Here is a 24,814-nt window from a genome sequence, read left to right as displayed (position 1 = left end):
AAGCAGACTCTTTTTGTGTGAGTGAACTTTATTTACTCGCACTCTCTGACACCCATCACATGCTCAGTTTCTAAGATAATTTACCCCATGAGGGCTGTCACTAGAGCTTTTACACTTTTTGTGAACCTTCTGTATGTAACTGTACATGCCATAAAAGCAAATCAAGTAACTTTTCCCTTCCTTGTGGAACTATAATGCCAAAGAGGTATGCATCCATCCCCTGCCTGTCCATTCTATACCATATTCCTTTAATTCATCATCCTGAAGATGGTTCAACTGACTTATCAGCCAAAGAGACCGAAACGTCGACTAGGGCATCTATTTCCACAATTATTTGCTTCTTTGGATTTGTTTTCTGTTGCCTCAGATTAATTTTCCACCATTCAAAAACTTTGGAATAGATGTTTACATACTGGTCCCTGAGGTCACAATTTCTGTGCAAAACGTTGTATGTAGGTATATTATTTTGTACCCTGTCTATTTACTTGTATTAAATACTCTGAATTGTTGAACTATACTCACCCGTGTTTAAACTGTTTACTGGAGATTCATCAAAGTATAAATTAATTGATTCTAATCTTAATTGTTCATTATTCAGCCACCACTGCTGGGCTTGATAATAGATTCATTCATGCGATTGTTATTTTTGTCACCGCTGCTGGCTGAAAGGACAGGAATGCACCCTATCTCAGAAATTCTGTTAATTCCTGCCCTTTCGATTTGACGTAGGGCAGCACAGCAAAAAGACTTCCGGTGCTGCTCTATGCCAAATCATTGTAAAAGAGGCCCTCTGGGGCTTAGATTTGTGTCCCGCACTTTCCATGCTCATGCATGCTTCATTACTCATCTTTGTTTCATGCTACTTGTGAGTCTATGGCCACTGTAGGTGCAATTAGCTTGGGTGAAGTGGATGCCTGCCAGGTGGGATGTTTCCCGCAATCCGTCCTATATGTTTGAGTTACAACATATGAACGAATTTCTGAGCAGAGGTTTGGACTCATGTTTGGTTGCCAAGTGGTGACTTTCCCACATTCCCGCTCCAGCCTCTTTTATTTATCATTAAAGAGGTTCTTTGACATTTCATGACTTTGGACCTGCCTCATCTGACTCCAGTTGGTACACAGCCCGTTCAGTGTCCTCAGGCCTTATAAAGATGGTGGCATATTGTTCATAGGATCCGTACATGTACCGATAGCTTTTACTAAAATTCTGAATATTTGCTGAGCTTGCTGCCCACGGTATTGACACTGAAGTAAAATATTTAGAGAACAGAAGGTCACCTGGAGCAAACGTGGACGAATAACCTTCAAACATTGTGCAACACTGACATGTCACCACCCTGGGTGGGTGGCTAGGACATGCTGTTTGCCTAGTAAACAGGAGGGTGCATAATGATTAAACCACATCCCAAACTACAACTTAAATGTCACCTGAAAGAAACGAGACACTTCACTGGAGCCGAAGCCGCCAGCGGGTACCACAGACGAAATGTTGCGAGTAGCAGTCCTCTGCGTGCTGCTCGGCCTGACAGGCACAGTATGGGTATGATCAGCTCTCTGTTTGATTTACGTCGTCTTTTTTGCAAGGTTGTGTTTTTTTTCGTTTTACTCAATGGCCATTTATTGGTAGTCTGACGGGCTTCCCTTTTCCAAATCTAGGCCACTCTTTCAGACCAGACATCTTTTTCATACCTGTGCGAAATACGAAAATAAAAAAATCTATAAATGAATTGGAGTTTATAACGTGCTTTTGTGTATGGTCTCCTCCTAAGTTACTCTAAAATCCCGTGCGTGATCTCTTCTGTGACGTCACACCAAAAATGGCTGTTCGTGCCAGTTCAAGAGTTTACAAATAGAATGAGTAGTTTTTCATATGCCTAACGAGTAAGGATTTCTTGTATGGAAATCACGATGTAAAATAAATGAGTATTATTGTGTCTTGTGGCCTTATGATTCCCGCAAGGTTTGGGAAGGGGAGTTTTCGGTTGACATGATAGTCGAGTGGTTTTAAATGTAATCAAAATCCAAATAATGAAATGATGTGACCAAAATGCACGTTACCTAGTATATATTTTATGACATGATTAGCAGCTTTTAGTTGGGCTAAAACGTGTAGTGGAAGGAACGGAAAGAATGTTCATTTGAGTTAACCATGAAGTCGAGCTGTAATAAAATCATGTTTATGTCGTCTAAAGAAACAACATGTATATGTAGGACTGAAGGGTTTTTGCGGATGCTCCTTGCGATGTTCAGATTATAATGTTATTCTCATGATTGCAAGTTTTCAAATGTTCAGACTTTGAGAAATTATACCTAATTTCCATAAAATATGTATTTTCAAACCACTGCTTTTAGTCTAGTATCTAATAGCAAAAGACATGTGTTGGCATCCTGTAAGAATACAGTGTTACGAGTATTCTGTTTAGACAAGGATTAGCAAAGCCAGCAGGCCAAGGGTTAATGTTTCAAAGCATGCAGTGTTACAGAGAGACAAGAGAAGTAAGTTTGAACTGTGTACTGCATTTACCAGGATGCAAAGTGGTGAACTGTGCTGGGACTGAGAGACAGTGTGCTCCCAAACCCCATTCTGTTTACAGAGAGACATAGCAGGGAGCAAGTAGGAGTGGAATCGAGGAATATAAATTGTAAAGTAGTTTTCATGCAGTTCCTCTAGGCTGAGCCTCGATGTTATTGACAAAGGGACTAATTATTAATTTGGCGGTCCATGAGACCGCCGAACCCCTGGTGGTGTTCTGGCCACCAGGGGGGGCCTGCGGGACCAAATGCAGTATAACGACTGCACTGGTTGAACCTGTCATGAGACCGCTGGCACCACCCGAAACAAGTATCCTGCTGGGCCGGCGGTCTTCAACCCGGCAGGAATTTGTTGGCGGGCCTCAGCTGGCACCGCCAAGCATATTCCAACTTGCCAGTTCACCACCCTTTTCATGGCGGTGAGCCTACCAATGAAAAGGGTGGCAGAACGGCAAGAGATGGATTTGGGCCTGGGTTGCATATGGGGAGGGGGGCACATGTAGTGCCCCCCTCGATTTGCACCCTCTAGTTCCTGCACAGTGTGGCATGTATGCCACACCTTGCAGGAAGGTGCAGGCGGGGCTCTGGCAGTGGCGCTGTACCTGTTAGGCTCTACTATGTACCTGAAAGACAGCCACTGTCAGACCGCCGCTGGACCGCCCGCTAGACAAGGATATAACTTCTAATCTGGTGGGCAGTTGCACCATGGGTTTGGCGGTCCCACAGCAGACGGGGCATTGCTGCCACCAATGTGTGAAAGTCAAACTCGTAATCCGGCCCAAAGTCTCAAGACAATGGCAGAAAGAGGCTGGTCGAATAAAGCCAGTGGTGGAACGGACAGACTGAATCCCACACAATATATATTGTTATCAATAGATGTGTTTGACAGCTGTGCTGTTAACACCCAGACTGAAAATGGCATGTATTTTATCTACTTGTGTATATGTGAAGACACAACCATACATAAATTATGTAAATATATGCAAGAATTATTCTCTTCAGCATTGCATACAAGATTTCCTTATGAACTGGGGTATCTGTGCTGATGACAACTAGGGAAGAGAGTAGCCAATTTCTATTAAGATCCATACTACAAATAATATGTTTAAATAATTAAGACACCTAAAAATACAAGAAAAAACTCGATGAAAGTACCCTTTTTTCCTAAAAAATTCCCTGTTTCTAAGAGCTATTTAAAGGACTCAGTCAGAGATTCTTTGGAATAAATGTCCTGGGTTATAAAGTGCATTCTGGGACAGTTTTTAGAATATCTTTACCATTACAGACAGAATCCAACATATACAAATCATTAGTGGTTCTTCCCTGAAGTGCTAGGCCAGGACCACCTTAATGAGTTTTAATGTTTTCTAAGGGCAAAAAGCCACAATCCTCATAATACAATCCAAATTCTTCTTACCGGGATCATACGCAGCCTGATACCTGTTTTAGGCTTGTTGGGCCTCATCAGTGAGGTAAAATGTTGGTCCCATAGAACAGCAAGCTTATGATCCACATCTGGATATATCCCTTTCATTTAAGGAGACCCTCTGCTTGACATCCCACTGCAATTTAAGACAGGGTAATTAAACAGCACAAAAGTGATAGATGGAAATGCTAGAAGTGACTTGAACTATAGTAACTAATGCGGCCAAATTTCATACCATCATCAATTAACTTGCCCCTCTTATTATAGACAAGGACCAATCATATGTGAATCGATCTTGGCCCCTTCCCAATATGGATAATTCAGCAGAACAGAGTACAGAGGCCAACACCACCCATAATGTACCTAATCTGTGCATCAATGAACAGCTTTTCTTTGCAATGGTTAAAATATGGCATTCTTGGAAATATGTTTGCTACACTACAGCACACACAACACCCCCTACACATATAAGAGCATTCTTCAAATGGATTTTCATTTATCTATATATGCAGAGACCAATATGATACACTGGAAACTGTCAGAACCCCACCTCTAGTTGCTGCTTTTATATGTAATATTCGAGTTGTTTCAAGCCAGCTTGTATAATTATTTACCAATTCAGTGCTCCTTTCTTCTTTCTTGCAAGTCGGAGGATGGAGGCACAACATTTGATGAGGAAGGAGCTACCGGCAGGGGCCCAAGAGTCGTCGAGCATGGCACAGCATCACAGTGCAAGCAGGAGAGGAACTGGGGTATCTGCGCGGATGAAGACTGGGTAAGAGTGCAGCCCATGTCTATTAAGGACCACACTACACCAGCAGAGCCAGGCTTCAGTCATCAGTGTACCAGTACTTCTTGCTACTCCTATGTCAACAAATTGAATGCCCCAACAATTGTCATTTGTTGAATCTACTCAGTGGTTAGCTTAACAGATCATCAAAAATGCAAGTCCAGGCTTTCCTTGTAAATCAAAATGAAACTATCACAACACTCAACTTTTGCCCATCTTCGGCTCTTTGGCTCAGAACATCAGAATGGGATCTCATGATTGTGCCAGGCAGCTTATGTCTTTAGTACTGTGTAAAACCAGTACTACCATCAAGCCTAAAGCTGATGCGGTAACATGGCTGCTAACAATTTATCTGACTTGGAAATTGCTTTCTATTACCTTTCTTATTAAAGTGGAAAATGTATGGAATAAAGCAGGAATATGAAAAGTCATTCTGTAAATAGAAAACCCCACAAAAATACCCCTTGTCGGCACAATTATACACATAAAAATATGGAGGAACACCATAAAGGCTATTGTAAGTTAAAGCCTAAATTCGTGGATATACACTCCTTCTGCGTTAGTTAAGTATACTTACTAATTCACCTACACTTGTCACAAGGTCTCTTGTGATGTACTTATAAAGAGTTGTTAACTGTGCAGATGCCTGGGATACGTCCCATTTTCAATAAGATCTCTTGGCCCGGAGATTGGAAAATAATAGTCACTGGTCAGACTCCTAATTACTGTCATCAAGGTCAAACATAGTTTGCTGCATTATGTGTAAATATTGTCTTTCTGTGCTTTTCAAATACAAACGAGAAATGCACCATTCCAGACTTCCTGTAGGGATAGCAAAGACACACATTTTTCAATTTGTACCATGTGTTAAGATTTTAATGCATATCCTAAGCTGTACATGTTTCCGATTAGCCAAGTGCCATTCTGGGTCCACATATATCATTAACAAAAATCTAGCATTTCATAGTTAATAGTATACGTAAGGGCTTTGTAGCCCATGAGAGTCAGGTCACCAATTATATTTTTGCTATGGCTAGTTACTGTCCTGGGTTAATTTTTCTTCTTTGAAGGGGAGTTTGGCCTGGCCTAGGGTTGCACTAATGTTATTTCAAGGTCATTATAAGTATTCAGTGACCATACCTTGCTCACACTTTAGGTACCTGAAGATGCTCTCCGTTTTGAAATTCAAGTTAAGCTAATAGCTAATCTTATTTTCGATCATAACCATTTCCGTTATATAGCAAAGCCTATAGTATTGTATTTACCGCAAACATTAATTGTAACTAAGGTTGTATATGGGTAGGGTCAGTCCGCAGTCTAATGGATTAATTTTTTTCTGGTGAGATCATTATGTTTTTTACTCGTCTGTAATGTTTAATATCTAAATGTTGGTGGGATTTCCAATTGCTTCCGTCTGTAAAAATGTCTCAATTTCTGAAATCTGGAGGACTGATCTCCAAAATAGATTTTAATTTTAGTTTTATTTTATTTTCATATAAAACTGCATGCCTTGGAGTTGGTCTGACAGTATATAAGAAGTATATTATAATAGGATGGTGTTGACTTGTTAGAAGCCATTGGTGCCTGAAATGTAATTTATATGGGGAGGTAGTTGTGGATCCCAACTGGGAAGATAATCCCACCTCAAATCTAGAACGTCAGGTCTAATTACATGTAATATGGTGTGAAAACAATCAGTTGGTTAGATGATGGTCAAAGATGGAGGTGCTAGTAGCTCCAGGCACCCATTACCTAAGGTTCTAATTACACAGTACTAAGTCTGTGTATACATTAGAATTTGAAGAAAGGAGTTTGAGTCAGCACTCTCAAATAACAATATGCAAATCCAATATGTAATGGACAAGTATAACAAACACAAGTTTTTCAATGTTATTGCTTCTTCAAATGTCGTTTTTCAATAGGTCAATGATATTACAGAAAGTAAAATTAAGTACAAATGATTCATAGTTTTGTTGCTAGTTGGTTTTATTGCTTTCGATGTTCCCAACAGAGAATTTGCCAACACGTGTTTCGTCTAAACATAGACTTTTTCAAGGCAGTTCGCACGTTTGCAGTTCAGACGTTTCTATCACGAGCAATCACATAACCACAATATAAGGAGGTGCCACAAGTAGAGTCTCCTAATGGGATTTGTTATGCATGTGCAGGGCAATATCCTCAAATTCGTTCAGGTTCTCAATCCACTGTCAGCCCTCATATCAATCTCTTTTCTACAGTAGACTGCACCCAGGTTTTTGTATCGATTTCAGATGTCCGATCGCTAACAAGGAAGTTCACAGTGATCATTAGATATTATTTTGTCTTTTGTTCAAGGCAACAGCAAAGGGACGTAATCCAAGTGTAGAACAGTCCGTAGTCGGTATATCTCCCTGATATGCAAGCAATGTGTCTAGACGTGTAGACGGGAGGTCAGGCTGGAAGACGCTATTTTCTCTAGGAGGATACTTATCAGGGTGCCCCCTCAAGTGTTATTTCTCAGCTCCAATAACCATGAGCCATAACGCGGTGACTGACGGCCAGGCGCTTGATTAACCACATATTTCTAGACACAGTTACATAAAAGCATATGCGATTACATATCACTTCCTCTGCCACCCACACACAAATGCACACAGGTACACACATTCACATAGGTAAACACACGCAGAAACACACACACACACTTGGGATTACTCATTGCGCATCCACACACATCTGGCGTCACAGGTCACATCTGTGTGCTTTTATGACCTTACAAAATTGGAGGCGCTCAGTGCTATTTTCATGTCTTTTCTTCTGCTTTACCAAATGCAGGGCTCAAAATGTCCTTCTGGCTGCCGAATGCAAGGACTTGCTGATCAAAAGGATAAGGAATTTGGGAAGAGAATAGATGCTGTTCGGAAAGCACTGGTCGAGAACCAAAATACGTACAAGAGTGCTGACGTGACCACCAAAGAAACCTACAACATAATCAAAGAGAACCTAAACGCAGGCCAGAGTAAGTAGCACTACCTTCACTATCAATGCTCTCAGTGTGAATGGATTGGTGGATTACCACCAAAGATGCCTGTAGGCGGGGCTTTAAGTGGTCCGGGTCCTGTCGGTGATCAGCACCGACAGTTCTAAAAAGCAGGTGCCGAGACGGGTCCCTATTGGGCTCTCCATTTTTGCCCTCACCCTCGGTGGTCAGATACATCTTTACTTTGAGGCAGTACCACTGCTCACTGCCTTTGAGGTAACCTAAAAGAGTCTCGTTATAGTTCTTTCACAGTCTCATCATTTCAGAACTGAATCATTTTCAGTATCATATGTACACAACAAAGCCATAGTTGTTGCTTATTTACCTTAAGCAGCTAACAACCATTGGCAAAGCCAAGAGTCCTGACTTGTTTTAGGTGTAATGTTACTTGCTGTGTTACATATCTGGATGCAACGATAGAAACAGCAAAATGCCAGTCGGGCCGTACACTATGCTAAGCAAAGATTTTTAGCTTGGGTGTTTTTAAGCTATGCCCCCCCCCCTCCCTTTAAGAGACCCTCCCAGTTTTTTTTATCCCATTTTAAGCCCGTGGGGATCAGGAAATCGCAGCATGTACCCAGGTCAAAGGAAATCTATTAAACTAACTGGTTAATTAAATGTTTCAAGAGGTCAGTGTGCTTAGAATCTGTTGAAAGAACTGTTCTCAAAATCCACACAAGTACATCCAAAAATAAGTAAAAAGGACAGAATATTCACACAAAAATAGCAAATGGGTCAAAATCTTGCAAGTTGCCCAAATGTCCTGATTCACAGAATCAGGATCAATGGACATTAACATCCGCACCCAGACCTTAATATTGCAGCAAGTCTACCGGTACTAAGTTTTACGTGTGGGGCAGACAATGAGTTGTTATGGGGCTATCCTGGCAAAACACATTAAGGTGCGACATCATAACGATGTGAGTATTCTCTAAATAAATTGGGCTGCTTCCTTCCCTGGAAACATATGCCGAACTACCCCAATAAAAGGGCGAAGACCCTTTCAAGAGTTAGTAAGGAGAAGCAGAATTCTAATATTTGATGGGAGTCTTGGGGAACACGCTTCTCCTCTGTACATATTAAGCCCATTGTTTGTCCCTGGGGAAGAAAGTAAAACATAAATTAAATATGCAAATGCATGTTTCAAATAGACGTACTCCAGACAATTTGCAGGCGTACGCCTGAAGGAATAGGAATAATTCTGGAAATCCATAATTTTCTTGTATTTTCAAAAATACTGCAGGGGATCTCTGCAAGCCAGAGGCTAGGCCAACTATTCGCGTAAAAATCTATGATGCAGAGGTTTCTGTCATCTACAAAACGTTTGTGAATCGGGCCCAGAGCAAAGACGATTTATTTTTAGGGTGATCAATTCACTTCAGGTCATTGTGCAGACGGTCCCCAGTCTTGCACTTTTTACTTACAAATCATTGATTTCAGGTGTGTTAGTATAATTTTTTCAATGGAATTAAAACTTGACTACAACACTCAGAAGGAATTTGGGTATCGCACAAAAATCCTGGACTGTAAGCAGTGTCTATCATGGTCTGGAAGTCACTAAAATGTATGTTCGGATCTCTAAAAGAATTATTATGATACTTTAAGTGAGAGAAATCAGTGAGTATTTACATTTCTTGAACCTGTAAAGAATCCTTTATTTTAGAGGGGTTATTATAACTATGGAGACATTTATTTATTTATGTAACATGTTTTATATAGCATTGGCTGGACCCGGGGGCATCAGAGCGCTTTGCATGAGTTTTCATTGCAGTATAGAAAAATTTGCAATGAGGTAATATTCAGAACCCAATACGGAACGGTAGAAAGCAATTGAAATATTACACAATTTAAGCAAATTGCCAAAGGGTTAAAAATAATCAAGAGAGATTAGGTTAGAGAGAGAGGTGGGGGATGTAAAAGAGGGGAAGGGTATGGGAATGGGGAGAGGCATAATTCAATCAATCAATCAATCAATCAATCAATCAATCAATCAATCAGGGGGTTGTAAAGCGTGGCTACTCACCCGTGAGGGTCTCAAAATGCTGGGGGTAGGGTTGCTGATCAGTCTGGGTGTGGAAGTTCAGTCGAAGAGCCCGGTCTTTAGGTCCTTCCTACGTGGATTGCATGAGGGGGAGGGGGAGGGTGTTCCAGGTCTTGGCGACGATGTAGGAGAAGGATCTTCCTCTGTTTCTGGTCTTGTGGATCTGTGGGACGGAAGCCAGGGCGAGTTGGCCAAAGCAGAGTTGTCTGGCTGTTGTGTGGAAAGCGAGAAGGGGGTTCAGATATTCTGGTCCTGCATGCACAGAAGTGTTACACTTTAATTTAGACCCTCTTTGCAGGGGAATATAAATCCTCCTTAAAAATCACCAATCCCACGATTGATCTTGTAATAGTAAATTGGCCTTCAGCTTTTGGTATTTTCTGGATTTGATTCTTTACGCTTGTCATCAAGCAAAACAAATAAAAATTACTTAAAAGCCATATTGTGGTCTCTTGTCAAGTTGTGTGATGTGTGTTATGCCATCATGTTCTAAGGCCCTCAGGCATGTGATTTCAATCCTTTTGATACTGTGAGCTCTATGAATTGTCATATCTGGCTTTTAGGATGCTATGTGTTCCAAGATAACAAGGGCACAGTGTGATCTCAACAGCTGTGTACAAGCTAGCAAAACCTATGGTAGTAATTGCAGGTTAAGATTCACCTAAGGGTATTCCTGACTATAGTTTGTTCTTAAGTAGCAACATTTCCACCGATCTATACGACTGAACCAATGGTAACTTGCCAATTTACAATGGTAGATATCCTGCCAAAGAATTATCATTACCAGACAAGACTCTAACTCGGTATCATCGCTAGAAGTATGTACACTGAGTACGTAGATTTAATAGATGTGCAACTTCATAAATCAATATTTTAGAAACATAGTTCTTAAACTTTAAGTAACATGGTGAGGGTCTAGAATATGAAATCGCTTTTGATGAAACCTCAGCCAGTTACATTTGAGTTACCACCTTCCTCATGTTAATGGACAACCTGTGCAATATCCTTTAAAATACAGTTACCAATGGGACCTCAGTGGAGGCTTGTTGCATAATAATGATGGAACGAGAAAATTACAACAGAACTAAAGAATTCCAAAGGCTGTAAATTAATTATATTGCTAGATACTCCAATGAAATTAGCAATGAAAGAGAGTTAAACAACAAACAAATCCTTGATGAAAACTCACTTCCACCGCATAGTAATAAATCAATCCGTAAAGAGACAAGAAATCCCTCACAGTTGATTGGAAGATGTAGCAGGGAATATATTTTAGAAGAATTAGAAGAAAAACGTAAGAATGTCAAGCTCAACACTTATGAAGCTCCAGAGCTTATCCCCAAACCTTGCTCTTGGCAGATCATGTCAGAAAGCAAATTTAGTAGCATGTATTCAATCATTAGAAGTTAGAAGATCCAGCAGGTGCCATGTTGATTGGGTTTTTTAAGGCAATGGGCTTAATTGGGCTGTTTCACAGCAGTGAGAGAGAGAGCGATATAATACTTTATTGTTGAAAGTGTGCATAAAACCATATATAATAATTACTTTACAGAAAAGATATCTCAAAATACTAATTAAAAAGCACCATTAAAAATCCCAACATTTAAAAAAAGAAATTACAAAATTGAAAGTAAAGTATTTTTCACCCAGAGTTTAACCACCTCCCTCAAGAACTTTACAAGGTTACTCACCACTTTTACCGAACCTCCTTTGAAGCATACTAATACATACTCTGGTATATTTATTATGCTCTCAGCATTAAACATTGACTTTAAATATTTTTCAATGCATCTAGTGGGGCTGGGCATAGGCACAATATGTGTTCAATTGATTCTTCTGCTAACTTGCACATCCTACATTACTTGTCAGTGAGTGCAGCCCTTTAGTTCCATGTACCTTCAAAAGCCTTAAAAGAGAGGTAAAAAAAACCTGCATCTCAAAAAAGCAGACTTGTCCTGAAGCCGCAAATTACTTTTTAGGATGTTCACATGACATTTCTCGGAAATAATTTTTTCTATATCAAATACTAAATACGGTTATACTCCAACCTCCTCTAATTTAGTGTCACCTATTTTCCAAATATTCTTTGAACTATTTTGACCAAATAACAGTACCGTGGTTTTGTTGTTATTGATAAAAAAGGTTATTTTCCTGATTATATACTTTGATTCAATTAAGTTGCCTTTGAAAACTCACCTGGGCTATCGCTAAAATGACCAGATCATCAGTATAAGCTAAAAAAGAACCTTAGTTTGCCCTAACTTAGGGGCATCATCTAAGCTATGAGTGAATGCATCTGCTAAATCCGATACATACAAATTAAAAAGGAATGTAGTTAAAAGGCACCCTTGCTTTAAGCCTTCAAAGGTAGGAATTGTGGGAGAAAGACCATAATCAATGGAGATCTTCACTTTAACCCATGTATTGCTGTGGAGTTTTATTATCAGATGTAAGAGACCTAGCTGCATACCCCTGTTCTGAAGCCTCCTCCACAACCTTGTTCAATTCACCTTATCGAAGGCTGTAGAAAAATCTATAAAGCAAGCGAAAAGTTTATTTTTCTGAGTACAGGCTTTCTGTCTAATCACGGTTAAGGCTATAATATTATCTAATGTGCTACAACTGGGATGGAACCCTGACTGATGGAAAGTTCATCTATTTGATTTTCCACCCATATGTATAGATGGGATAATAGGTGTTTAGCAAATAGTTTTCCATCTGAATCAAGCAGACCAATGAAGCGATAGCTGGTTGGCAAATATTTGGGGTCTCGTTTATATATGGGGCACAAGATTGCTGATTTCCATGAAGGTAAAACACAGCCTGTATATATGACCAAGTTGAACATAGGTGTTAGAATCAAACCCCTCTTTTCAGGATTAAGCTTCATTAGGGCAAAGGGAAGCATATTAGAACCTGAAGCCCACGAAGATTTACACGGTATCTGCAAGATTGATTCTAAGTTGGAATCTATCTACTTGGCCTTTTGTGCCCCTCATGTCCATTTCCTGAATCATGTAAAGCACCAACAGGTGCTTTTTCCATTGGTTGTGTGTTATGCAGTAACTACACCCCACTTTAGAGTTTTTAGTGCCATGACCAACTATGAACTAAACATCTTTATTCATTTTGATGGCTATTGCGGTGTGGAGCTTGTTCCATTTGCGTTCTTGTTCTTTTTTTTATCTGGTAAATTGCAGTCCTTAGCTTAGATTTCAAATTTTTTATGGCCAGTATATTTCCTACGCCCTGACTGGCTCAGAAGCGGCCGCTCCCTGCTCTGGTATCGTAGCGCTCCACTACGTGTGCTCCTCGGACCCCGTAGTGCTTAAAACATGGATATTCGACAAGTAATTCCCCACCCTTCCTCAAGCGCCTTGAGACCCTCTGGGTATGTAGCGCGCTATATAAATTAATTGAATTGAATTGAATTACCTTCCCTAAAACAGTATATTTGATAACTGATTCTTTGCCTGGCAATTTAAAAGTTGAACGAGCGGGTTGGTTGGTCCGATACCTACCATTTATATAATGAAACCCCTGGACCAGTAGAGTGGAACTAAACAATCTATCCTGCCAGGAGTTTTTTTTAGCGCAAAGTTTGGATCAGGGACAGCTGACTGTAAATCTATGCTATCCCCTTAAGGGGCGTTCTGCCCTGGTTGGACCAGGTTGTTATTAAAAATCGCCTGTGAACACGATCCTGGCATTAGGGATTAGATCTAAGATGTTTTCAACATCCTCTAGGATGATTAATAATTTCTCCCTTTCCGGGGCTTTTACGTAGGGTGGGGGATACGTACAATGATCACATGAATTTTTATATTAGGAGAAAATTGTACCCAAACAGCAAGGATATTTATTGGTCCCGTATGCAATCCGGTAGTTTGAGACACCTATGAAGCATCTCAAATGTACGGATGAACCATTACTCGGACTACCCCAAAAGCTTTTAGTTTCTGGAATACCCAGCGATAAGTAATTTTGATTATGAAAAACATACTTTCCAGGTTTCCTGTAAACAAATAATATCATACATATTCAAAAAGTTATATAGTTCCGGGTTATGATTCTCTTCTTGCCTGTCCCACCCGTTGATGTTCCATGAGCAAGTCACTAGTTAGTTGTGCCTTAGTTTGTCTGTCGCCGTCACTACCTGGATCAGGAATGTCGGCGTCGATCTTTTGTGGCTATGGACCTCAGGTTGTTCCAAGTGGAAAATGAGCGGATCTGTTCATCTTGGTGTTGGAACACCCAACAGTTATTACCCAATCATGAATACCCATGTTATTTTTAGGGCCTTTAAAAAAGGGCATATTGTTCAAGATATTTTTTGGGCTACTCCTGCACAATACGAAGAAAGTCATTGTACCAACCTCAGAAGGTTGAATAGACCTATGGAGATCCAAGTCTGTGGTGTGTAGTGTGCATGCAGATGTTAACCGTAGGTCATTAGCATGCTGATGTGACATATGTGGCATATCTCAAGTTTGTACACCTATACATTTCTAATTACAAGTCTCTGGAAAAGATATTTTTAGTGTAGCATCTGCTTTTGATCAAGCACGCTTTCTTCAGTTTTTTATGATGGTACATGTATCGTCCCTATGGCCCTTGCACTTGCAGGCTTTTCAAGAAAGTCACGAGCACATTTAAAAAAATACATTTATTATTTGAAATGCGAATATTGATGTTTTAAATCGAAAAATGTGTCTCTGTTGACCTTGCCCTCAAAGTCCTATCTGACAACTCTTTGTCTACTCTGAAGAAAACACTATAGGAAGACAGGGTGTGAGAGAGGAGAGAGAGAGAGAGAGAGAGAGAGAGCGAGAGAGAGCAAGAGAGAGAGTAAGACTGTGAAGGAAATAGAAAGACGGGGAGAACAAAAGAGACAGAGAAGGAATGCGAAAGAGATAGCGATAGAGAACATGAGTGGGAGAGAAGACAAGAAATAGAGGGAGAGAAATGGACATAGGGCGGAAGAGAGAGAAAGAAAAGCAAAAGTAGAGCAAGAGCAAACCTGAGTCACATAAATATCCACAATATTCCTTAACTTCTGAGAGCAGGAAATACGCCAAGCCGTCATAAATGCCAGTATGTGTGAAACTTCATGGATTAGGGAGGATGGAAAGGGTCTCACAGTAATGAACATACCGCACAAGCACAGCATACCATTGGAACACAATATGCCACACGGTACTTTGGGATTTGCTGGCCAGCTGGTTGTGAACAACGTGAAAGGAACTGATTTTCTGGCATTGTGGACCTGAAACTCCAGGACTCTCAATGATCACCTTTCATGAGTATCAAAATCCTAGCCTAACCCCACTCAAGTATTTAAGTGGGATTGAGTTCAGACCAGTGGCCTAGAGCAAAATGATGGTCACTGGCATAATGTGATGGAAGGCATGAGTCGCCCGTATCTCACAGATATTTATTGATCCTGGGCGGAATAGGGCTCTCTTGAAGGGTTGGGATCCTCGGGAAGGGCTGTGAGTCTCACTGCACTACAGGGGCTGCGGGTGGCTGCTTTACACCCTTGGGTTAGACTGTGATGAGTAGAGACCCCTCTAAAAAAATATACAATAACATTGAACCTCTGTTCTCTATTCAGCTGGTGAAGGTCTCTATAATCAAGTCTCGGATGATTTGAGGAGAAGAATCTCGAACCTGAAGATTAAAGTTGTCAACCAGTTGAACACAATCAAGTCTTTGGAAAACAGCATCCGCCAGCAGGTCCAGAACATGAAGCGCTTGGAGGTGAGTGGCAGTACTCCTTTACTCTTCTAAGGAGTGGAGAGGGTAAACCCATAAACCTTCTTCAGCAGACCGCTCCCTAAGGAGGAGGTGAAATGTGCAAGGTTGGTCTGGGCAATTGGAAAGTATGCCAGTGCTGTTTAGAAAAATATTTGGAATCAACTTCTTGATACTGACATAGTGTCAGCTCAGCTGCACTCTCTACATGTCCCACAGAGATCAACTCCAGATTAATAAAAATAATTCTATTTTATTCCTCTGATCACGATAAGGAAAGGGACTTATGGGCTGATTTATATGTTGGTGGAGTGTATACTCTGTCACAATGGAAACGAGTACACACACTCCCAATATGAAGGTCCACCTGCCCGATTTAGATGTGGGGAACCTTCGGTTTGGCTACGGCAGTGACTACTCTGTCATTGCCTTACCTAAAACTTTCTGAGGGCCCAACGCAGTAAGGGCTGTCAGAGAAATGGCTACATGTCCATCCACCCAATTTAGATGGGCATACATGTAGCCATTTAGAAATGTTCTTACTGTCCGTTACCAACGGGCAAACCCTGGTGGTGAGGGACAGTCAAGTGTGAATAATGCTCCCCCTGTCATGGAAGATAATTCCAATGGTGGGGGACAGCAATATTTTTTTTCATTTTTAAAATAAAAAAATAAACCTATTTGGTACAAGATTGCGTCAAGCTGAACCATCTGCCATCAAACAGTAATATGTATTTGCAGGAAACACTGTGATGGTGGTTCCTGCAAAATGCTTTATAAGTGACCGCCAGCTTGGTGGTCATTTATAAATTTGGCGGGTGGTCCCTCGACCAGGAGGATGGAGTAATCTACTCCATTTTCCTGGAAGAACAACGGGTCATGAACCGATATATAAATCGTACCCTTAGTGTGACAATTCATAAACATTTACAATGAATCCTAAGAAAACATTTATGAAACTTGGCTAATCATGTGTATGCCTTGTATCCCAAATAATTTACTTATTAATGGGTGGCGGGGGGGACCTTATGCTGATAAATATAGCTAATGGGCCTGTTTCTCATATAATACCAGTTTTTCATATGATTCCTATGAATTTAGTGGGACTGTGTATTAGATCAAAAACACTTCATAATACAGAGACTGAGTTTTCTTATATAATCTGTAAATGTTGGTTTGATTGGCTAACTCGCAGTACCACATCTAAGATCCTAACCTTACAGAGTTATAGATATTGTCAGTAACCTCAAACATGACCCCTAAGAATCTCAAGAAAATTGTGGAAACAGATCAAAACTTGTTGTTTGTCACTTTTGCATTCCAAAGATGTCAAAAAGAAAAGATACAAGAAAGCCATTTATAGTGTTTGTTGAAAAACTCTAATCTGTGTAAATAAAATATGTACTCCAATTATTAGACACATGAGACACATCATTGTTATAAGCATTATTAGAATGGTAAAAACAATCATGTTAATTGTTCATAATATTACTAAAGTTACTCCTATTTATCACTAATATCTAAAAAGAGCGTATCAGAAGTACCCTTCTGCCAGTCCTGTTGTATTGACATAACCCCCATACATGGTACAGTGTGTCAGGTAGCCAGCTATGGTGCATTAACAAATGCATCCTATCTTGAGTGTGCAGGCATGCACACTTCTCTGGCACAGCTATCTTCTTTTCTCAGGGTGAAGGTCAGGGACAGCAGGACTGCATCTCAGTCACAGCTTACAGGCAGCTTCCATGATAACTCCGGCGGGAAGTGAACCTCTCACCAACTTAAGCATGAAGGCTGTTTAAATAATAAACAAGCAAGCTTATCAGACTGTGCCAGAGGTGCAGAACAACATCTTTAATTAGTCTAAGGCAGAAAAGTCGTCTCCTACGAGCACAGGAAAAAAAAACCAAAGAATTGTGTTCTGAAATGTGTAACCCTGGAACAATTGTGCAGACTAAAGGGCGACAATGTCTATCAGAAACAAATGCATGCCTGGCATATTCTCATATTAGGGGAAACATGTGTAAACCACCATTAGAAAAAGATGCTAAGTTAAAAAGGAAAGATACATTGGCACTAAGTATAAGCTCCACAACACCCTCCCCTTGATTAGAAGGAGAGGACTACATAAGAATAAGCAATAACAATGAATATATGTGAAAAATAATATATGTAAAAAACACCTTAAGCTTCATATAAATCTTTCATAACATAATCAGATGCTAAAAGTCATAACATGTGCCAAGAAGGCATCTGAATTAAAGGACGGCATCTCCAAAATGTCTACTACATCCATTGTCAGAGTGTCATTGGGGTACGAGATGGAACCCATATCCGCAGACGACCTATCAACAGAGACCTGAACATCAAGATCCAAAGGACAAAGAGAGAAATCTCCAGTCCATCCAGTAGAAGTCAAAGGCAATAGTAGAAGGAGTGCAGCCTCCGAAGAGGAACCTGATGCCAGGAAACCTGAAGTCGAAGGAGCATCCGGCATTGGCAAAGTCTACTCATAGTAGGCATCTTGCAGCAAAGTGAGTAGTATCACAGAGTAACACAAGTGATGCTACTGCAAATGACGCACAAGATGATTTATGTCCAGAGACTGGGACAATTGCAGAGCAAGGCAGCACAAGTCGATACACACTCGAAAGAGCACCATAGGCAATAAAACACATGCTCTACTCTCTGAAACCACACAGGCTGAAAGGACAGAGACCAGTTCTCGTTCAGGTCAGAGACTCTCAGAAGTACTTTATCATACATTCATGACACAGGAATATGTGTGGCAGTTCTATTACGTTGAGACCTCATTGTGGGCCATCCATTGCAGAGCAACAAAAAGGGACCATAACAGCAACCAGAAGAAATAAACAAACGGATTGCCTCCAAAAACGTTTGAAAACAGCTAATGTAAAAAAGACCAGAGAACTCCATGCACCGTCAGAATGGTAGAAAAAAATCCACTCCCAATCACTTTGAAAACGTGTTCCAATCCACTGGTGTTAGAAGATACCACGGGTATCTATTGTGACTTCTTGTTTACATTATTTCCCAAACAATGGGGTGGTTAATTCACATTACTCCAAAAACTTAGATATAGAAATGTTCCCTTCTTTTGGCACCATTCCAGAGTGAGTTCAGATAATCTTGAATGAATGATGCTTCAGGTTTTAATGCAGTAAGAGATGTGAATTATTTTAATTATCCCCACTGTTCTCAAAAAAGGGTGTAGAAAGAGGGCATATTCTAACCTGAGGCTCCAGAACATCCATAAAAGGTTCCCAGTAAGGGTCTGTAATGAAGTTGACTTCAAAACAGTGCGATCTGCGACTTTTCTCATACTCATGTTCAGTTTTCACCTAGGTTCCATATTTGTCTCACTATCTGATCTTTTTCACCTAACCAGGTTTCCTTGTGTCTACCTTGTTTGGTGTGACTTTCCTTATGGTTGCTTGAACTTTAAGGACATGATTGTATAATTTACTTTAGAAACCATGGCATTTAAATTAGAGATGTGCGTATTTACCATGTGCAATGGCAATCTTACCATCTTCATGTGTAGATGCTGTCATGCTCTACCACTGTGGCATATGATGATTAGAGATTAATTTAGCAGAACAAAGGAATATATTGTGTTTTCATACTTTGAACATAAGAAGATCTGTCTCGACAACGCAGGTTGAGGGCATAATGAACAGGAAACTGTCAGTCATTCATTCTGGATTCGTAAAAAGGTGCAAAAGGAAGCAATCATATGGTGTTGACGTTCATTATCACTTATAGGTGAAGAGATATAGAACTGCTTTCTCCTTTCACTGTTGGTATTCATTCACAAGATCGCTCCTTGGCATTTTTACCTCTAACGTGATTTCCTTCTGCGAGTTGTTCCTGTCTTTTTGTGTTAAAGAAAACCTTGGGGCATATTATCAAGAAACAGCGTTAAAATGATTGCGGCTTTAGTGGCAGGAAACTGCTGCTAAAGCAGTGATAATGGGCTTGATAATATGACCTTGTGAATTCCCATAGAAGCCCATGTTCTAGTGTGAACCTGGGCTTCTATTGGAATTATCCAGGGCATATTATCAAGCCAATTATCGCTGCTTTAGCTGCAGTTTCCTGCTGCTTAAGCCGCGATAATTTTATCACTGTTCTTGATAATATGCCCCCTCGTTCCTTTCTTGCTCTTATATCTCTTGTCCACATTGTCTCCCGTTTGCCTTAATAATAGATGGAATTCATGCTCCTTCTCTTCCTCTTTATAACTTCCCGCTTCCCCAATCATGTTTAGCCCTAGGTTTCTTCGCACTCGTTCTGCCATCTTCTGTCCCTTCTCAGTTTATTAACTCTGTCTTTCTCCTTTCAAAGGTGGACATTGACATCAAGATCCGTGCCTGCAAGGGATCCTGCTCCAAGGGCCTTGCGTACAACGTGGACACCAGCAGCTATGACAACATGCGACAGCAGCTGCTCCAAGCTTCCACGATCAACCTGCAGCCTGACACCAACGAGCTGCCTGTGCTGAAGATGAGGCTGCTTAAAGACGACAAGCCTACCCATTTCAAGACCTTGCCTGTGGACAAATTTGGAGACGGACAATATAATATGTTTTCCGACATTGAACAACGCAAAATGGTTATAGAGAGACATCAAGAGGTAATAGGCACTGGCGTGGGGACTGCCCCATTGGCTTCTGGCCCCGCCCCTGACAAAACCACCATCATTCACACAGGCACCAAAGATTTCTCCTCTGGCAAGGACTTTGAAGCCGCAGGGGGAGGCTCAAAATCTACTACCACTGTCACTACACATGGTCGAGTCATTCAGTGCACCAAAACAATCACAAAGAAAACAGTCCATGGCCCCGATGGCCCCAGAGAAGAAATCTCTGAATCCATCACTGGGGGTGAAGGGGACGAGTGCAGCAAGCTAAGCAGTGCAGGGGGTGACGGGAAAGGCTTTGTGTTGACAGGGGGAGAAAAATCAACTACCAGCACTGTCACCACTCAAGGCCGCGTTGTTTCTTGCACCAAAACCACTTCTAAAAAAATTGTCCAAGGCCCAACTGGCCCCAAAGAAGTTGTCACAGAATCATTTTCCGGTGGTGAGGGTGATGAGTGCGCTAAACTTGGCAGCCTGGGGATAGGTGAGAAGGGGGCGGAAGTCAATGTCAAGGTCTCTTCTGGCAATGGCTTCACTGACCTGAGCAGCTTTCCTAGCCTGGATGAGTTCTTCCAGAGTGGGACTGCCAGCAAAGTGCAGACCGGCAGTGGCACAAGCGGTGGGTCAACCTACACTCACACTAAAGATGGGAGTAGCTCGACGTCCACAAAAGTCATCCATTCTACTCATGACGTCTTCTCCGACTTAGGTGAAGGTGAGACAGATGACTTTAGTAGCCTCCACCTAGGAGCCCCAAGTTTTCCTGACGGTTCTTCTTCCTTTACCAAAACGGTAGTCGTCAGCAGCAGCGGGGACACGAAAGAAGGCTCTCCCTTTGACATCAAGACGATGAAGAGCGCCCCAGTGTTTGATGACCTGGGACCTATCCAGCACGATGAGAGTGGGGAGGACAACCCAGACCTTCAGGCTCGTAGCGTGAAGAAGGAAGCTGTCAACTTGCAGGACCACTACGTTGGGACAGGTAAATCTAGTCAGAAGTAAGCCCAGTGCCAAACCCAATCCATCAGCAAAATCACCCGGGCAAATCAATGCAACGCAAACATCGCAGCAGATTAAGGGTTCCAGTTTTTAAAATAGAATTAGTGACCTTTTGCCCCCCAAATGTCTACATTTGAACTCCTTTCTGATCACAATTTCGAATACTGTAAGTTAGTAAGCATTTTTCCATAGCAAATATAGCTCTTATTTGTGAAGGTGCTATGCTGTCAGCATAAGCTGGGGACATTTTTAGATATGGACCCCAAAGATGATACAAACATTGTGGTCTTTGATAACTGAGACTCCACATGACCAGCAGCCAATTCGCTCTTTAAGTGAGGCAACTACTTTTCACCTTCGGGTTAGTCCTCTGTAGACCATTTGTGCAGACAGACTTATACAATAGCCACTAAAATAGTTCGGTTTCTAGGTTTATAAGTATGGCAAGATAAAGACCACAATCCCAGAAACACAACACTATTTAACTTAAATTTAATAGATGCTAAATTACAGGATGAAATATTACCATGCATTAAATTGGAAATGTTGTCATAACATTTTCAAATAACGTCAGAAACAAGTCGAAATGGTATTTGACAACATAAAACAACTGCTACTTTCTTTCAAGTAAGTGTTGGAAAGAGAGCTCGCATTACAAAATTAGAGTGTGCTAACACTTAGATTTGAAAAATAAAATTTATGAAGGAAACACAACTATCAAGGCTGCAGCTGCTTTCCAAGCAAAGTTTACTTGGGAGAAATATTGGCAAACACATATAAGTGATACCAAATTTATATTTCTGCAGGCCTCAATTTTCTTGGCCAAACCATTTTGTCCAATGAGTGCATGCACTTATCATTAATGTTATCTTTGAGAGGCTCCTGGGCCTTTGTGTAGTTTACTTATAACTCGTTGTAAACCAGACCAACTTGTATTTATATTTTTTAGACTGTGCTGATATCCAACAAAAACACTCTTCTGGTGCCAAAAGTGGCATTTTCAAAATCAGACCAGAAGGATCTACTAAAGTGCTGTCAGTCTATTGCGACCAAGACACCAATCTTGGAGGATGGCTTTTGATCCAACAGAGGAAAGACGGATCCATGAATTTTAATCGAACCTGGCACGACTACAAGGAAGGCTTTAGCAACTTGGACGGAACCGGTAGTGGAGAAGGCTGGCTGGGCAATGAATATCTCCATCTGCTGACCCAGAGGGACACAATCCTTCGAGTGGAGCTAGAGGACTGGTCAGGGGCAGAGGCCTATGCAGAGTACACTGTGCAAGTGGGGCCTGAATCTGAGGGCTATGCGCTCAAAGTGTCTCAGTATGACGGCACCGCGGGGGACCCGCTCATTGAAGGCTCGCCTGAGGATTCAGAGTACACGTCCCATGCCAACATGAAGTTCAGCACCCTGGACAGGGACAATGACCGGTGGGAAGAGAGTTGTGCAGAAATGTACGGAGGCGGGTGGTGGTACAACAACTGCCAGGCAGCCAACCTCAATGGCATCTACTATGTAGGAGGCCAGTACGACCCCAGGAACAACGTCCCATATGAGATTGAGAACGGGGTGGTCTGGTCCACCTTCAAACCTATTGATTACTCCCTGAAAGTGGTGAGGATGAAAATCAGGCCTGCAGAGACATTATAGGCAGAAACCCAAGAAGTTGTATTTTATTTTTTTTACCCCACAGACAAGATTTGCACCTTTAGCACATGTGTTGCTAAATGTAATGTCACATAAAAACGTTAATGCTTCCAATTACACCATTTTTAATTCCACAAACCTGCGTCTGTCGATTTCTTTGAGTGGGTGGAGAAGGTTGGTTTGAAACAATCAAGGAAACAAAAACAAACTCAGAAAAAAAGATGGGGGAGGATGTGGGAAACACGGAAACAGCCATTCTGCCCTTACGGCTGTGTGTCAGAATATCGAGGTCACTTATATCAACCTTCAAAATATCGCCTACAGAATATCGACTGCCACATTATTATGAAGGTAAATATTTCAAGGTAAGACTAGATTTACTCTTCTTAGCTGACCTTGAAGTATGTTCGGAGTCGATGTTCTGAGTCCATCTTTTTGTAGGTCGATGTGAAGAGCTCGATATTCTGGTAGCTCACCGCCCTCACTAAAACAAGATAAAAGGACATGTATTTGGAGCAGAAAGAGTGCGTGGAAGAGAGTCCACCGAAAGCAACTGCTTTTGAATATTCGCTATTTCATAATCTGTATCTGATATCCGTACAAAGGAAGTATACACCTATCGTTTAATAGTTAAGGGGACTTATCATCCACGTGCAGTCAAGTAAGTTGATGGGTGCCCCTTAAATCACTTGTGTTACAGGATATGCCCACATTTTAGTTAAAGAATGGCAGTCCGCGGCAGACCCGTGCAGTCACGTTCATTTTTTGGTAATTAAAGTCGGCGGACCCGAATCACAAAAGTAATCTGAGACAAAATCCTAACTTTTCGACTTTCGGTATTCACAAAAGGCATTTAGTAGTAGTAGTAAAGTTAGGATTCCTAATTTTACTACTACTAAACTGAGAAAAATCCTAACTTTACGACTTTCGGTATTCACAAAAGGCAGTGGCGTCACTAGGGTTGGTGTCACCCGGTGCGGGTAACTCATGGTACATTGCTCAAGCCACCCTCACGGGAGAAGCGCTCAAGCCTCTAGCCTACATTGTGCACAGAATGGCGAGGAAACCCCACCTTCGAAGGATTCAAACACTCAGTAAAAGCGACTCCGGCATCACCCCTCCCTCCTTTTCATGGAAGGGACCGTGGCTTGCGTGACTCGGCCGACCAAAAATCCTCCCACCCAGAGGGTCACCAATGTACGACACCCAGGGGAGGAATCCAAGCACACACTACCTGGGAAATGGAATAACACGACCCCCTTTTATCTCAACGCAGAAAAGTGAGCCCAAGGTTGCAGGGCTCAGCCGTCAGTATGCCTCCCACCCCTGAAAGGAGCACATAACACCCTACGACACCTTCCCCTTGGATACCAGCCCTCCTCTCATCCCTTCGCGCGGACACAGCGACACCCCTAAAGGGTCTCTCCTCCCCAAGGATGGTTCACAGTCGAAAACTAGAGTGGATCTCCTACTCCAGATACCCAGGGAGCCTCGTTTCCACCTTGCACAGATATACTGTTAGTTTAACCGGCTTCCCCTCCCTTGTTACCTCGAGGGAGACTCTCTCATCGGCTCCCCCACAGAGGACTGTCACCCTCCCTCCCAACACAGCAGAACAGACAGTCTTTGCAAGAGAGGGGGTGGGCACCCATAAGTCAGTATCAGATTGGACAAGCAAACACCTCGAGCACAGCAGTCCAGCCCCTTGGGCGCCTGCCCCCCCCACGGAGGAGGCGTATTAGACCCTCAGAACTGGGCCGTTTAATTATCAGGACGTGCTGCACTCGCGGTACTTTTAACTGTAGAACTGTATTTAACAGTGACAAACTCAGTTCTCTCCAGCAGTACCGCTGACTCTTTTCTTTCAAATGCACATTGAAATACGGCTCCGTTTCACACAAAAAACATATTCTGTGCATTGAAGCCCTTTAAGCAC

At 41.6% G+C, this 24,814-nt stretch overlaps 1 protein-coding gene across 1 annotated transcript; it reads left to right on the top strand.

Moving 5' to 3' along the window:
- Positions 1 to 1,184: 1,184 nt before the first annotated feature.
- On the top strand, positions 1,185 to 23,016 carry LOC147728553 (fibrinogen alpha chain-like). The gene is made up of 6 exons (XM_086962330.1): positions 1,185 to 1,542; positions 4,607 to 4,735; positions 7,565 to 7,748; positions 15,425 to 15,570; positions 19,933 to 21,208; positions 22,175 to 23,016. Exons 1-6 carry the CDS (start codon positions 1,489 to 1,491, stop codon positions 22,879 to 22,881), a joined length of 2,496 nt encoding a protein of 831 aa, XP_086818456.1. The 5' UTR covers positions 1,185 to 1,488; the 3' UTR covers positions 22,882 to 23,016.
- Positions 23,017 to 24,814: the final 1,798 nt, after the last annotated feature.

This window comes from Lissotriton vulgaris, chromosome 3_1 (genome assembly GCF_964263255.1).
Source record: "Lissotriton vulgaris chromosome 3_1, aLisVul1.2, whole genome shotgun sequence".
NCBI classification, from domain to species: domain Eukaryota; kingdom Metazoa; phylum Chordata; class Amphibia; order Caudata; family Salamandridae; genus Lissotriton; species Lissotriton vulgaris.
Note: the sequence above shows the minus strand (reverse complement) of the source record. Positions and strands in the feature narration are given on the sequence as shown.